Source organism: Cheilinus undulatus, linkage group 5 (genome assembly GCF_018320785.1).
Source record: "Cheilinus undulatus linkage group 5, ASM1832078v1, whole genome shotgun sequence".
Classification (NCBI taxonomy): Eukaryota; Metazoa; Chordata; class Actinopteri; order Labriformes; family Labridae; genus Cheilinus; species Cheilinus undulatus.
The window spans coordinates 32,598,322-32,612,412 of NC_054869.1; the positions used below are offsets into that span (position 1 = coordinate 32,598,322).

A 14,091-nucleotide genomic window follows, 5' to 3' on the forward strand; every position below is an offset into this window, starting at 1 on the left:
GCCAAGGCACCACAGACTCTAAAATTAAAACCATATCTAAAAACAGGCTTCAAAGAAAGTGAGTGTGTTTGAAGAAAAGACCAACTTTAAAAATAAAATCTTTACCGCAGTCAGGCTGTGATGGATCGTCCTCTTCTTCCTCATTTAGGCAGAACATCAGTGGCTCCTCATAGTCCTGAGTGAAGAAACAGAGAACCTTTCACCAAACAGCATATACGTTTCCAAGCCAACTTTCACATCACTTCACAAACATATCACCAAAAGTAAAAGTAAGCATGAAAACACAATTATGTGGCTGGAGCCTAGGTATGTAACAGACAATCATTTTGACTGTATTACATAAAAAGGTCTGACTGGATGTCATGTATATAACATCTCTCTGAACATGAAACTAACACTTGACCACTCATAAAGTGGGCTATTCAGTGAGGTGTGTGAGGTGTCAACTCCAACACCTTAACAACAGCAAAGCAAAACAATGTGGAGCATTGAGGGGCAGTCAGGCCTTTTTGAAGCCCTGCCTGCAGTTTGGTAATGGTTGATACAGATGTTCACGGAGAAAAATGAACCTTTGAGTGTTTAAAACATGAAAGTAGATATCCTAGACAACACCTATTCTTGGGGAAGAGAACAAAGTCGGTCTGGAAAGTTTTAAATGAACTTGTTTATATTCATTTTTGACACATTTCATGAGATACAGCTGTTTAGACACAAGTTACAGGTAACGCTACAGTCAATCTATACATGTGCACTTCATTTTATTCATAAGAGAATAATTATGAAGAAATGTAGCACCGTCCTTGCATCAAACACTTACATTTTCCTCTGCAGCGGAGTTCCCTCCATTGATATCAGCATACAGAGCTGAAAGAGGAGAAAACATGCTCAGATGCAGCCATTAAACTTCAAAAGAGGCTCAACTAAGCACAGATGTTTGTCCATATTTAACAACATATATATCACATAAAGTCTTATTTTTGTTGTCTTTTCATAGCCTGAGAAGATCTTTACCCCATGACCTTTATCATCTTTGTTTCCTTTAACTACCATGTGCATCCCAGATCAAAGGGAACAAAGAAGAAATGAGTGTTTGCATGGTTGGATATGAGGTCTGAGGTCATATAAAAAACATAAAGGAAAGAAATGCAACAGAAGGAAGTCAAAGCAACTCATAAAAGATTGTAAGGCTGGGAGTGAAAAAGAGACAAGATATAAATAAGATGAGCAGGAAATTTGAAGATCTAAGGTTTATGAGAACACTAAATATCAACTTTATTTTGACAAAGGTCTGTTTCTCAGCACGAGACCATAAAACACATTTACTAAGGACTGATATAGAGATGCTAGCTGGCTCTGATAGTTAGAGATAGAGAAAGAGGGGGTCAAGGAGAGCAGTTTTGTAAAGGAGTGTGACCTCCCAATTTTCACCTGGCAACTAACTCCATGTTTGTTCTACATTTTTGAAGCTTTACTCAGCAAACTGTAAAAAATTAAAAAAAAAAAAAAGTTCTAACATGGCTTTTTGCATCTTTTATTCATTTCTGCTCTTTAATCTTTTGCTTTGAAACAAAGAAAACCCACTTAACTGTCTTCCTACATGCCAATGTAATCAACATAATTACACTTCCCACTTCATAAAATGTGTATGGTTATTGAGCAAGAAGATGAAAATTGTTCTTAAAAAAAATGAAAAAAATAAAAAATAAAGTAAATAAAGTAAATAAAAAACAGTGGTGTTAAGACAAAGGAGGTACTCAGAAAGATCTTCTTTTTATGCAAATTAATTTGTTGTAGACCACTACCCATCCTCTCGGGCTTTTATAATGAAACTCAGCTCTATAAGTCCATTAAACTGATGAAACCTAATGAGTTATCTGATTTACTCAAATGATCTCACAAATGAAATGTCTTTGAATGTCTATTTTTAACTTAATTTATTTTATTATATGTGCCTTGGTATATATCTATTTATTTTTGTAATCTATAATGTTTTTTTAAGGTATGGCTGCTTACTGTTTTATAGCATTCATTTAATGTGAATGTTTGCCTTACAGTTTATAAATTTCAAACGTTCACAACAAAATTAAGAAAAAAAAAAATCACTGTAGACCAGGGATAAGTAGTGGTCAGCTAAGGGGCCACATGTGCCCTCAGTGTTGTCCCAGGGTCAAATTTTAAAATAATTTAATTGTAACCATAAAAAACACGACAGAAAGAGATGAAGGAAGCTGACTTGAGTTGCCAATCCAAATGTAACGTAAAGTTACATATGTATTTAATATGTAACTAATATGTAATATGTATGTATGTTTAATATGTTAATATGTATTTATTTTCCCATGTTATTTTAAAACCAAACATTTTCTGTCATTTCCGTGCATGCCCTCAAGTGTTTCCCGAGTGTGGACATTGCGTTTCAGCTTTGTTCTAGTTTTGGGATTTTCTTCGATTTATCTTTGCCTGTGTTTAGGATTTGGATTTTTGCTTGTTCCACGCTGGACTGTTTGTTTGTTCATACTGCCTTTTGTGTATGACCAAATGTTGTCTGCAAGGATAAAAAGTATTTTTGAACCTCAAACTGAGTCAGTTCATCATTTGAGTCTTTTGGTACCTGGAACCTTTTCACCAAAACCATACACAATGACTAAATGCATTAGAACATGAAAATAGAAACATTTCTACAATATTTTTTTATTTCTGGAATATGTTTCATTCTTTGCAAAGCATTTTTGGAAACACTTGGCTGTAATTTTTGTGTGAAACTTTGATTATTACCACAGGCCAGTGTTTCTCAAATGATGTGGCAAGGCACAGCGGTGTGCCTTGGTGCAAGTCTTGGTGTTCTATGGGAATGTGTTCAACCTTATGCTAAAGCCAAGTTAAACTGTGGGAAAATGTTTTAAAGAGGCTATTTTATATGAGGGTTAGGGTTAGGCTCATACAGTGAATGAAGGTAAAACCAGAAACTCTTTCACAGACTTGCAATACCTCAAACTTCCACCAGAGAGCAGCCATTTTCTATTTAAAATGTATCCCCTTCTCTAGACACAGTATCTTTCCACATAAACCACTGAGATGCAACAGATTACACCGACATGAAAGAGAAGAGTTAAGACTGGAAGGTTTTGTGAAATGGGGTCCCAAAAATGCAACAGAGCCAGACAGATTGATAATACCGCTGTCCGCAGGATCATCCACCAGGTCCTCCTTCTCTAAGATCGTCTCCACTCGCTCCCTCCTTAGAGCTTTGATCTGTGGAAGTACATTCAATGTTTAAGTATGGAATAAAATATGTCTACTACTATTCTACCCTATGCCTCCAACTGGATGTACTCTGACAGTGTATTCATGTCATTCAGGCATGCAAGAGAGTTGCATGATAATGTGCATGATCCCTTGAGAAAGTTATTGATTTTGATTACAGAAATTAAAGATTAAAGTGTATATTTCATAATAAATAGTATTATTCTGTGTAGGTCAGTTGTCTGCAGATCTCAATAAGTCAAACTCACCTCTCTGAGGAAATCCTCATCTCTGAGCCGGTCTCTGAGAAGCAGGATGTCAGCATGTCGGCTCTCCTCTGAGCTCCACCTCAGGTTTTGTCGAACAGTCAGAGTTAGGTTCCCTGTATCGTGACAAAACCTCAGCAAGCGGGATCGATCGGCCCAAACCTGGGACAGATCTGCAGGAGGGGTGGCTAGAGGGTTGGGTGGGCTGCAGGATGACACATCATTTAATTGCAAAGTAAATACATTCAGAATGAATTTTGCTTAAATAACTACTAAGACAGCTAGTAAGACTTCCCAAACATCAGGGCTCTATAAACCAATCACTATCACTCAGCAGATCAAAGAACAGTCTAGGTTTTTAGGCCAAGCAGACAGGTTTATAAAGGCTGAGCTTTGAGATTTATGGATCCAGATTGAGCATAACACATTCCTGAGTTTGACAGCTTTTACAAACTGGTGTTTAGCATTTGACATATTCATAAAAAGTACTTTAACCTGTATGTTTACATTACCTGAAATATCTAAAGAATCCAAGTAATCTTGTGTAATAGCTCGAAGGCACAGCAATGCAGAGGTTAGTGACAATGTAGTGCTGGGTTTGAACCTGCTGGCCAAATGGAGGATTTCTATGCAGAGTATTTCCTTCTTTAGAGGGGTTTATGGTTCTTAGCCTCCCCTCAAAGGTCCATTACATGCAGCTTTTGGTTAATTGGCAACTCTTGAGACCTGTAATTGACTAGTGACCTGTCTGGGGTACATCACGACTCTCCAGAAAAATAATATATGATGTTTTTCATGACTGAGTGATCTCACAAAACCAAGGAAAAGTTCAAAAAAGGATAAAAGCTGGTATCAAACAGTCTTTTCAATAATTTTTGCAGCTTAACAGTGACTCAGTCAATATCTTCCCTGTTAGAGTTGAGATCTTACTGTGTAAGCAGCTCCAGCAGCTCTGTGTTGCCGGCTGTCCGTGCCAGCTGCAGCGGCGTGACTCCCTCCTCATTTGGCAAATTGATGGCAATCAGCCCCCCTGGCTGACAAAGCAGCAGCTCCGCAAGGCGATAAAGACCCCACCGCACTGCCAGGTGGAGGGGAGACTCTCTGTGACTGTGCTCTGAGGATAAGGGGAGAAATATGGTACTGTAAAACAAAAAACTATAACTCTGTAAAGATAGGAGAAAACAGGCAGAACAAAGGTAGGTAGGTGCAGGAAAAGAGAATCTGTATCCAATGAGACAAGAAAAATAATCCAGTGACTAAATAAGAGGGAGGGAACTAGGCTACCAAAATCATTTCTTACTAACAGCTACCTTTCCTTGATAATTAACCTAAATGTGAATGATTGATTCCCCCTTCAGATCTCTCTGCCCCACTGACCCACTTTGAGGAAATAAAAGCTTTTATTCCCAGCACTTAACAGAGTCTGACCCAGACCTGTATCCAGGTAACTGTGCAGGATTAAATCAGCACAGATGCATCCGTTTTAAATTGGAATCAGCCCTTTTTACAAACATCAGACATCCTAAACATAATGTGGCATGAACAGATATCAGTTAGCAACATTCATCTGTTGTGTTCAAACAATTTTATGCTGGCAACTAGTATATCTAGCTGAAACAAATGAGAGATTTTTTTACGGGGCAGAGAAAGTGACCAGTTAGACAAACTCTAATCTGTTTTCATGGTCAAACATGAGAGAAAATGTTTGCACAAAAAGAAGCAATGAAGAATTATCTGTATAAGCCTCGAGTTCAGCTAAATTATTATGTTAAACATCCTGTAGCCCTAATTTTAACACACCTTTACATTTCACAATGCAATACAATGCTAGCTATAACTTCTAGCTCAGCGGTTCTCAACTAGTGGGCTGGGACCCAAAAGTGGGTTGTAAAACTGTTTCCAGTGGGTCGTGAATGTCTGCTGGAAAAAATTGTGGAAAAAGTCTATGATGTATGGAAGTCCTAAGTTGACATACAGTATGTCAATGATCTTTATTAGGTTTTCCTGCAACAGCAGGTACATTTCTGTCTTTTTCCTTAAGATTTCATCTTAGTTATGTCCTTTCCCCCAGATAACAAAGCTGGTTCGCCCAAGATAATAAGGAGAGTCCTTGAAAAATTACCAAATTTCCATGCTGTCTTCAGAAAATGGGGTAAAATGAAATCTTCATGCATGTCCTTCAGTAGTGATGTGCTTTCAAACATGGTTGTTTTATCCTGTCCTTTTGTTAAGTCTGGTTTTGTTTCATTTAGGGTGCAAACTGCAACATTTTTCATACAATGAATTGAAGTGGTCGAACATTTCTAAATATTTGGGTCGCAATTTCTCATAAGGGGTAGTGGTGGGTCCTGATGCCTGAGCAGTTGAGAACCACTGGTCTAGCTCAATCAATAGATCATTTTAAGTATAGCACCTCTCATACAATAATAACATAGAACAAAGTGCCTTGAATACTGTGAAATTAACAAAAACAATATAATTCCTGCCCTCAACCTCACAATCCAGGCTCTAGTTAAAATGAAACATCATACAAAATGGACTTGGAAAAGAAGGACCTAAAAACTGAGGAAAGGGAGTTTCAAAGCTTAAAATAGTTATTTTGTTGTTTTAACACTTCATAAATATGTACAAAGGTGTACTTAATGAAATAAAGTTCCCCTCTACGTATTCTTATGATTGATTGTACTTTATTTATGTGTCATGCACAAAAAGTGCCCAACCATCAAGGGTTGATGTGACACTTGACATATGACTCAACGTTGTAACTATTCTTTATCTGACAATACCTTCACAATTTTGGTTTACACCATATTTCAACTGTACTGTATATTTCTGTACATAACAAATATAGCACTCTTAATGTCCTGAATCTCAAAAAGTAACTCATTTTGAAAAATGAAAGACATATTATTTGCATAAATCACAGATTTCCACTCACTGGCCCAGGGCTCAAAATGAAGTGTCCCAATTAAAGATCTTTTTTAGTGAGTCTCTGATCAGAAACTTTACAAGCCCATCCCAAAGCCACAGCATTTCATATTTGTGTCTGATGTTTGGTGGCTCCCATCCCATATCTCTACTCATAGCCAGGACTGATGTGAATTTATGAAGCCCAAGAATGCTCGAATAGCTCTGCGCTCTACAGAATTACAGCTTTGATGTGCCTCGAACCCCCATACACCAGAGGTATAGTCATTATCTTGTAGGGTTTTTGGGGTGTGTTTGGGTTAGGTTATCATATTTTTGTAATTCACTTATAATTTCACTGCAATTACTACACAGCTGATGTAATTCAGGTTTTGGCAACAATAAATAAGTCAGTGTGTTATACAAGTCCCACTTCTAAATGCAATGGCAGGAGTCAGGCTTATTAACTAAAATTACAGAAGGGTATGTGATATGTACCAATAATCTGACAGTGACTTCTTGAATAACTGAGGTTTTGAGGCATGATGAAAAAATTACTGAAAGAGGTAGAAAGAGTTAGACAGTCGCTGTCTGAAGTGATTGTAGATCAGGCATCACAACACTGACAGAGTAAAGAGGGAACGAGTCAAAACTCAAGAGTGAATCTGATGAAACATACTCTTGCAAAGAGAAACACTGGGAAGTTTTCTACACCAACACCCCTGTTTGAAGAACTTTTAATCAGATGTTTCTTTAGCTACAGCACGTTATAATTAGTGGCAAACAAATGTAATCAACACTTCAGTCTCATTTAACACTCTTAATAATTGACATTTTCTGCAAGAGGCGTTGTGGATTCAAAGTGTTTACCTGTATGTTATACTGTTTATATGTTTGTGGAACGCTAATGTAATGTTTTTGTCTTTCATGAAGGTCTTGCTAAATTACACTAAAAAAGGAGCTCAGCAAACGTTCAAGCAGAAAGACTGTTTCTTCTCACTCATAAGTCCTCACTTGTACACATCTCTCCCTTTTTCCATTCCTTCTCTCTTCCCGCTCTGGTGATCAGCTGATACGGGTGTTCACCCTCTTAAGCACCCAGCTAATCAAATTCTGCCACAACCTTTTCTTGACCAATCATCATGCACCTGTCATATTTTAAATCTGCTATTCTCTCTTCACTGTCAGCATGTCATTTCAGTATGGATGTTGCAACCCTCCTCCACCCCAGCTACCTCCATCAGTATCAAGTCCAGATCTGACCCTGCATCCCTCATCGACACCACCATCAGTATCTAGACTCCATAGGAGTATCCTCCGGCAATTTCCCTCACTACCCCTTTAAGTACATGAAGTCATCACGATGGAGTCTAAACGCCAAAGACATTGCACATTTCTGTTTCATGAAATTTGTAAAATAAATTATTGTTAAACTTGTATAAAGTCTCTCCTGATTGAATGAAAGTTATCTTGTTACTATAAATCTAACATGTCTTTGAGTTACTTAAGGTAACAAAAGTGTTAAAAACACAAGAGATGAAAGCCTAATTTCTGAGGTAATAATCCTTAATTCTTCTTAATTGTAGAAGACAAAACTGACAGATTTTTTTTTTTTACAGTTCAATTTTAATTTATTTGATAGCAAACACTGGGTATTTTCTTTGCAGATCTAAAAGGTTCACTGTTTTGTAGTTGTCCAAGAATATTCTGAATCAAAGTCCTGGCATCAATGTATCAGAATAAGGATTTTTGTAGTGCCTTTAACAATGCATCCACTATCAACATAAAAACGGACAAAGGAAAGTCCAGGACCTATCATTTCTTTGGATATAGCATCATAAAATGATGTTATCAGCACTGTTATCAAATTAACTTCAGACATTCAGAGGGAGACGCTGCAATGAAACAGACTGCCATAACTATATTAACTCTAAATCTAGTTTGTATTTTATGTAGGTGGCCCTACACAAACAGATGGTGGCATCTAGCAAACATGGTGCTCAACACACGCATAAGCTTCACACACACAAGCACTCTTGCCCTCAGATTTATTAAGCTTTGCCTGAGGCTACTTCCAGATGGAAAGGCTCTATTAACCGCATTACATGCTGCTTAATTGGCTTTGATGAGTTTAACAGAAGCACACATGTGACTGTGTTCACTTCCGATTTTCAGCCCAGTGAGCATGGATGGAAAATAGGAATGATGGCAGTGAAGTAGGCGGGTAGAGGCGAGCGGAGTTCAGCAGTTCACCTTTCTCGTACAACACCAGCTACAACCTTTCCTAGCCAAAACTGAGTCTGTCTTTAAAGTGATTTCTCTCATTCAAACTACCCTTCAACCATTCTTATCTTTCATTTTGTATGCAAAGACATTACTTAATCACAAAAGAACAAACAATGTGCTTTTACTAAACACATTTGAGTAGGAATGCCCATCCAAGATAAGATAATCCTGCTCTCACCCTCTCCACTGTGGCTCCCCAGTACATTCCAGTTCTGCGGGATATCCAGGTTGGCCATGGCCAAGGCCACGCGTCGATCCATAGCCCAGCGAGAGCTCTGCTGGCCAAGGTTAAAAAGGCTGCTCAACTCTTTGTGATCTGTGGAGCTAAGGGAATGTCCGTGGATAACCAGGTGCTCTGCCAGTTCCTGAGCAAAAGCAGTCATGGATCAGGTACAATCTGTGATAACTTGTGGGCAATGTAAAAAGAGTTGAAATTTCAATACAATACAAAATATTTAGAGGGAGAGAATTTCTCTTTACTTCAGGTGAGTTATCATTACGCTAATATCTTATTAAAAAAAAAAAAAAATCTAATTCCCCCACTAAGATGGACAATTGACAGGAAAACACAAAACACAAAGAATCCGAGTAAAAGCACATCATATTAACTACAGGAATGTTAAATTTTGCATGTATTGTAGGGTCAGATTTGTGCTTCTTCCCTACCTGAGCATCATCTTGGACATACTCCAGTGAAGCCCCGCCTACCCAGGTGAGGGGTGTGGTTTCAGAGCACATATAGGCCTGGACAGAAACCATCTCTGCCAGGTTATGACCTATAGCAGGGGATAGGACAGCAAAATCCAAGCTTTACTCCAGACAGAAACTTAAAAGAGCTTAAGAATTAGATCTATACCAAGGGTAGCTGCCTTCCAATGCACCAAAAAACCTACAGCAGAAAATATACAGTCACTAATCATCAATGAACACTGAAAAAAAATCCTATAAATAAAAAGAACTGAAATACAGTTCTCTCTTAATAAAAAATCAATCATAAGTCTTTGATATATTGATTTTATAAAGTGTAGATTGACCTTATTTGAAAGAAGACATCATGAAAACCCCACTTTTTAGTATTTGTGTACATATATTTTGAGTATCCCTTGTATCAATTAACCAGTAAATTGTAAAATAAGTTAACCCAGTCCTTCTTCTATGGTCTGCCTGTGTCTGAAAATAAAAAAAATCTGACCATCTGTTCAGATTCTGCACACCTTTTGGCATTACAGTTTCAGCCATTATATTGACATTTGCTCTGACCCTGGCATCTTCATCCACGGCCATGGAAGTATGCAGTAAGAACAAGCAGTAAAACAGTAATACAGTATCCCGGGGGCATTAAAAAATAGCAATGGTATTGCTTTAATTAAAATCTAAAGATGGTGCGGCGTAATGAGTGCACATTTATAATAACTGCTTTAATAATATGTATCCATATACACCAGCAACACCACTGCCAAAGTGTGACAATGCTTTAACATGATAAATGATATCCTGTTAATGATCTCAGGCCAGTTTGGCAAACCACAAACGTGCACATATATACCTGCACAAAACTGTATACTCGTGTTGTGCGCCATGGCTTGGCACCGTGTTGGCACAGTGCTGATTATTCTATAAAGTCAAACTATTGAGCATGCACTGCTGGCTGTAATGTGATCCACAGCAATGTGAGTTAAAAAACATTTTAATTCTTCTTTCTACATAATGATTGGTTGTGAGAAATGATGATGTTTATGCTATTAATAACCACAGTTGTTGCGTGCTGCAGCTGCAAAGTCAAGCACAATGAAACTATCAATGGTTTTTAAAAACATTTCAACCTTCATTTTAAACCTTTTAATGTGAAATATAGACCATGTTAATCAGTGCTTCTTTGTTATTTTAGATCTGAAAATAGTTTCCCATAAAGAGAATTCATGGCAGCTCTCTAATGTTGTGCAACATGGAAATAAATAATTATTAAGGCCAATCTATCTGTTTATAAGGCCACAGAACATTACTTCACATTCTTAGACACTGTGTGATAACAGTTGTGGATTATTTTTTAACATTTCCTCTTAATGATGGGGGACAAGGGCATATAAGCTATTACACACAGAGACAGAGTGGGGGGGTCATATGATCCTGATGTAACTCTGCTTGTCTGTAAAATGTGAAAACAATGCTCCAACTTTAAATCTCCTCCAGCACCCCTGTTTTCAATGTCCTTTTTGTTTTTTAATTGAAGCATTTCTTTAAATGTTTAAATGACGTGCCTGCAGAGGCGCAAGCTCTGCTGTTCTTGACATGCACACCGGTAAATGCTTGTATAGTGTGGTTTTTTAACACCTGGTGGTAATACCGTATGCCCCAGCAAAATTTGGGGTAGTTTGACAGTATCAAAAAACAGATACCCTCCAATACTAGTATGCAGTTGTACTCATGTGTCCACACCCCACAATAGAAAAGGACAGGGTGAGAGGGAGCTGATTTGCATTTAAAGAGACATACAATGAATGCAACTGTTATAAGAAAGGCTGTAGAGCTGTTTCACACAGGGTCAAATACCTCATCTGGTGTTTCATCCAAATTACAATTTGACTTAAGCACAGCACAGACGTTTCAGTGAGACCACAAGGGACTGTATTAAAAAGGGTATGTCACCTTTAAATCACCAGTGATCAGGCATCAGATACTGTATCAACTGAGGCAACCCTGGTATTGATGCATTTTATGATTTTCTCTCATTTCTCACATTGTATGACAGCATAGACTCAAGCTCAGAAACCTTTCACCATAACATTACCAGGCCCGAAAATCCCCGACAAAAACTTTGACCATGGCATCACAGTCACATACTGAAAAGATACAACCCACTTAGTCTGGATTCTTTATGCATTTATGTTTTCTCAGATTAGTCTACATGTAACAACAACAGTCTTGTCCTTGAATGTTTTTAGAGATATTACAAAAAGGCAGGATGGTTACAGTGTAAAACGAACACTGTAGATGCTATTTAGACAGTCACCTTTCTCCATAATGGGCTGTTAACTCTGACACACTTACCCACTGAACTGAAATAAACTGATTTAAAATGTTTTACAACAAACGTAATGAGCTGGCTGAAAGCAAACCAGTGCTGTTATTCATTTTAAATTTCTAATTAATATTTATTTATAGAATGTATGTAGAATAAAGTCATATGTAATAGTTTTTTTGTATCTTCATCCATGTAGTGTTATGAGGTTATATGATATGTACTCAAATGTAAAACCCTTTTTACACACGGCTTATCTGCATACTAACAAGTTTATTTTCTTCCCATTTTAAATGAAGATAATGGTCCAGCTCTTGTAGTGAGTGAACAAGACAGCGGGACTGTGTGTTGTCTGTGTCAACCTACACAGAGACTCAGTAATGTTGACATATTGTTTATGGAGCTGTTTCCCTCCTGAGAGGAAGCTGATAAGATTCTGTGACCTTCCAGACCACTCACACAGACAGACTAGGTCTACATGTGTGTGCGTTTGTGTGGAGGTTCATACAGTAATTAACAGTTCCCGAGTTTATCACAGACAGGAGTGGAAAACCTGGGATTGTCAGGACACGCAGTCTGACATCTGAACACGATTTTCTATTATGCATTCAGCCCTTTTCTCATTAGACAAAACAATGGCATCAGAAGACATGACCACACATACATGTGAAAGACAAATGTATACGTACCAGGCACTATAAAGCAAAGCATGACATCACTCTGAGCCCGGGTGACATGAACCAGCGTGGACCCTTCCAAAACAATGTAGACCTCTGTATCCTCTGGCATCGAGTCTAAACCCTCCAGCAGGGCAAATACCTTGGCCTGGCCCTGAGATAAAGAAAGGTGTGAGAAGTTGAAAGGGAGTATAAAAAAGGGAAAGACAGCAGAGCGGAAAATACCACTATTCATAAAGATACAGGCTCATAATCTAAGTACGACTCTATTCTGATGTAGAGCTCTACATTTCTGTAAAGCACACCAAATCCTTTCACGGCATTCCTTTGGAGGTTACAATAAAGCATTCCCCCCTCAATAAAAACAGGAATGTCTTAGTGTCTACTGCAAAGACCTGTCTTGATCCTAACTGAGCAGAACTCTTTAGACCTGTGGTATGAGCAGAGCAGTCACACTGATATTTAGACTGATGGGTAGCTTTTAAAAACTCTGTCTGATGTGGGTGTGACAACATGTTATGGCTCAGCTTCACTAGACTGTAAATCCTCACTGAAGAGGCCATGACTGAGCTGTTCAGATTCTAGGTCAATGATGGATCTTGTGTTATGTGTTGTTATTCTCAGGGGCAGGAATTATGGTTTATCACAAAATATGATATGATATGATTCATACCTGTCTCATTACATCACATAGTTATTCTGTGATAATTCATACCTTACAACAAAGATGTAATTAAGTATACTAATATGTGATTTATGGAGTAATGTATTAATTCACTTAAATATGGTATCAATTTCACCTCTAATCATGCTTAAAGTCTTAACTTCCATTCAGTTTACACTGGCTCATCTCATGAGCCCCACAGTGATGACTGGCAGGGAAGTCTACTTTGAGCCCTGTGCTTTTCATTATTAGATTATTGATATTTAGTGCCAGTGATTCAGTATTGGTACCATAAGTCAAGATGACAATATAATGCCAGGTTAATATTTTTCACCCCGCCCCTAGTTATTTTAGATGGACTGACCATTAAAATCAGGGATCATTATCGATACCAAAGCTTAAAAAACAATTTAACCAATGACTGAAACTGATGGAGGTGTTTTTGTACCATTTTCTCTCATCTTTGACCACGAGAACAGATCAGTATTAGCAAACAGATCACATCTTCTGCCAAATAATACATACCGTCCCTTAATCAGCTGGTTTGTGTGCTTAATGTTAGCAATAAATTGATACTACACAACAGATAAACATCTGCTGTTAACATTGGTCAATGCTCACACTATTTGCTGACTGCCAATATTTGTCTTCAGGTCCAATACTGGTGCGAAACTGATGTTAAACTAAATCTGCACTAGTTTTGATTCTAGAGAGCTTTGTTTTTGGTATAAATAATAAATGATTTGTTAAAACCTTTGTATAGTGGAAAAATGTAAAAAGAGGTATTTCAACAAGTTTTAAATAAAGATTTTACTCAGATATTACTGTTTTGAAACCAGAGCTGAATGAACAGTAAAGGTGATATTAGATTAAGTGAGCTATAATATGTAAAGTCGTATTCGTTGTGTTTGGGTCTAGGATAGCAGGTATATTACATTAAAATAATTTCAGATCAAGCATTTTTTTTCTTTTCTAATTATACATGAAATTAGTCTTCTTTTTTTTGGTGAACTCACTCATTAATAATGG

At 37.6% G+C, this 14,091-nt stretch overlaps 1 protein-coding gene across 3 annotated transcripts in view; it reads right to left on the bottom strand.

Annotated features, from left to right (window-relative positions):
- The window catches only part of LOC121509870 (rho guanine nucleotide exchange factor 28-like), a 66,954-nt gene that overhangs the window by 46,657 nt on the left and 6,206 nt on the right, over positions 1-14,091 (bottom strand). For all 3 annotated transcript variants that reach the window (XM_041787622.1, XM_041787623.1, XM_041787621.1), the window contains exons 3-10: positions 12,411-12,552; positions 9,369-9,478; positions 8,881-9,067; positions 4,440-4,623; positions 3,513-3,714; positions 3,177-3,252; positions 818-864; positions 106-175 (exon numbers count right to left, since the gene is read on the bottom strand). In XM_041787622.1, coding sequence (XP_041643556.1) covers positions 106-175; positions 818-864; positions 3,177-3,252; positions 3,513-3,714; positions 4,440-4,623; positions 8,881-9,067; positions 9,369-9,478; positions 12,411-12,552 — 1,018 coding nt within the window. The remainder of the gene's footprint in view (positions 1-105; positions 176-817; positions 865-3,176; positions 3,253-3,512; positions 3,715-4,439; positions 4,624-8,880; positions 9,068-9,368; positions 9,479-12,410; positions 12,553-14,091) is intronic.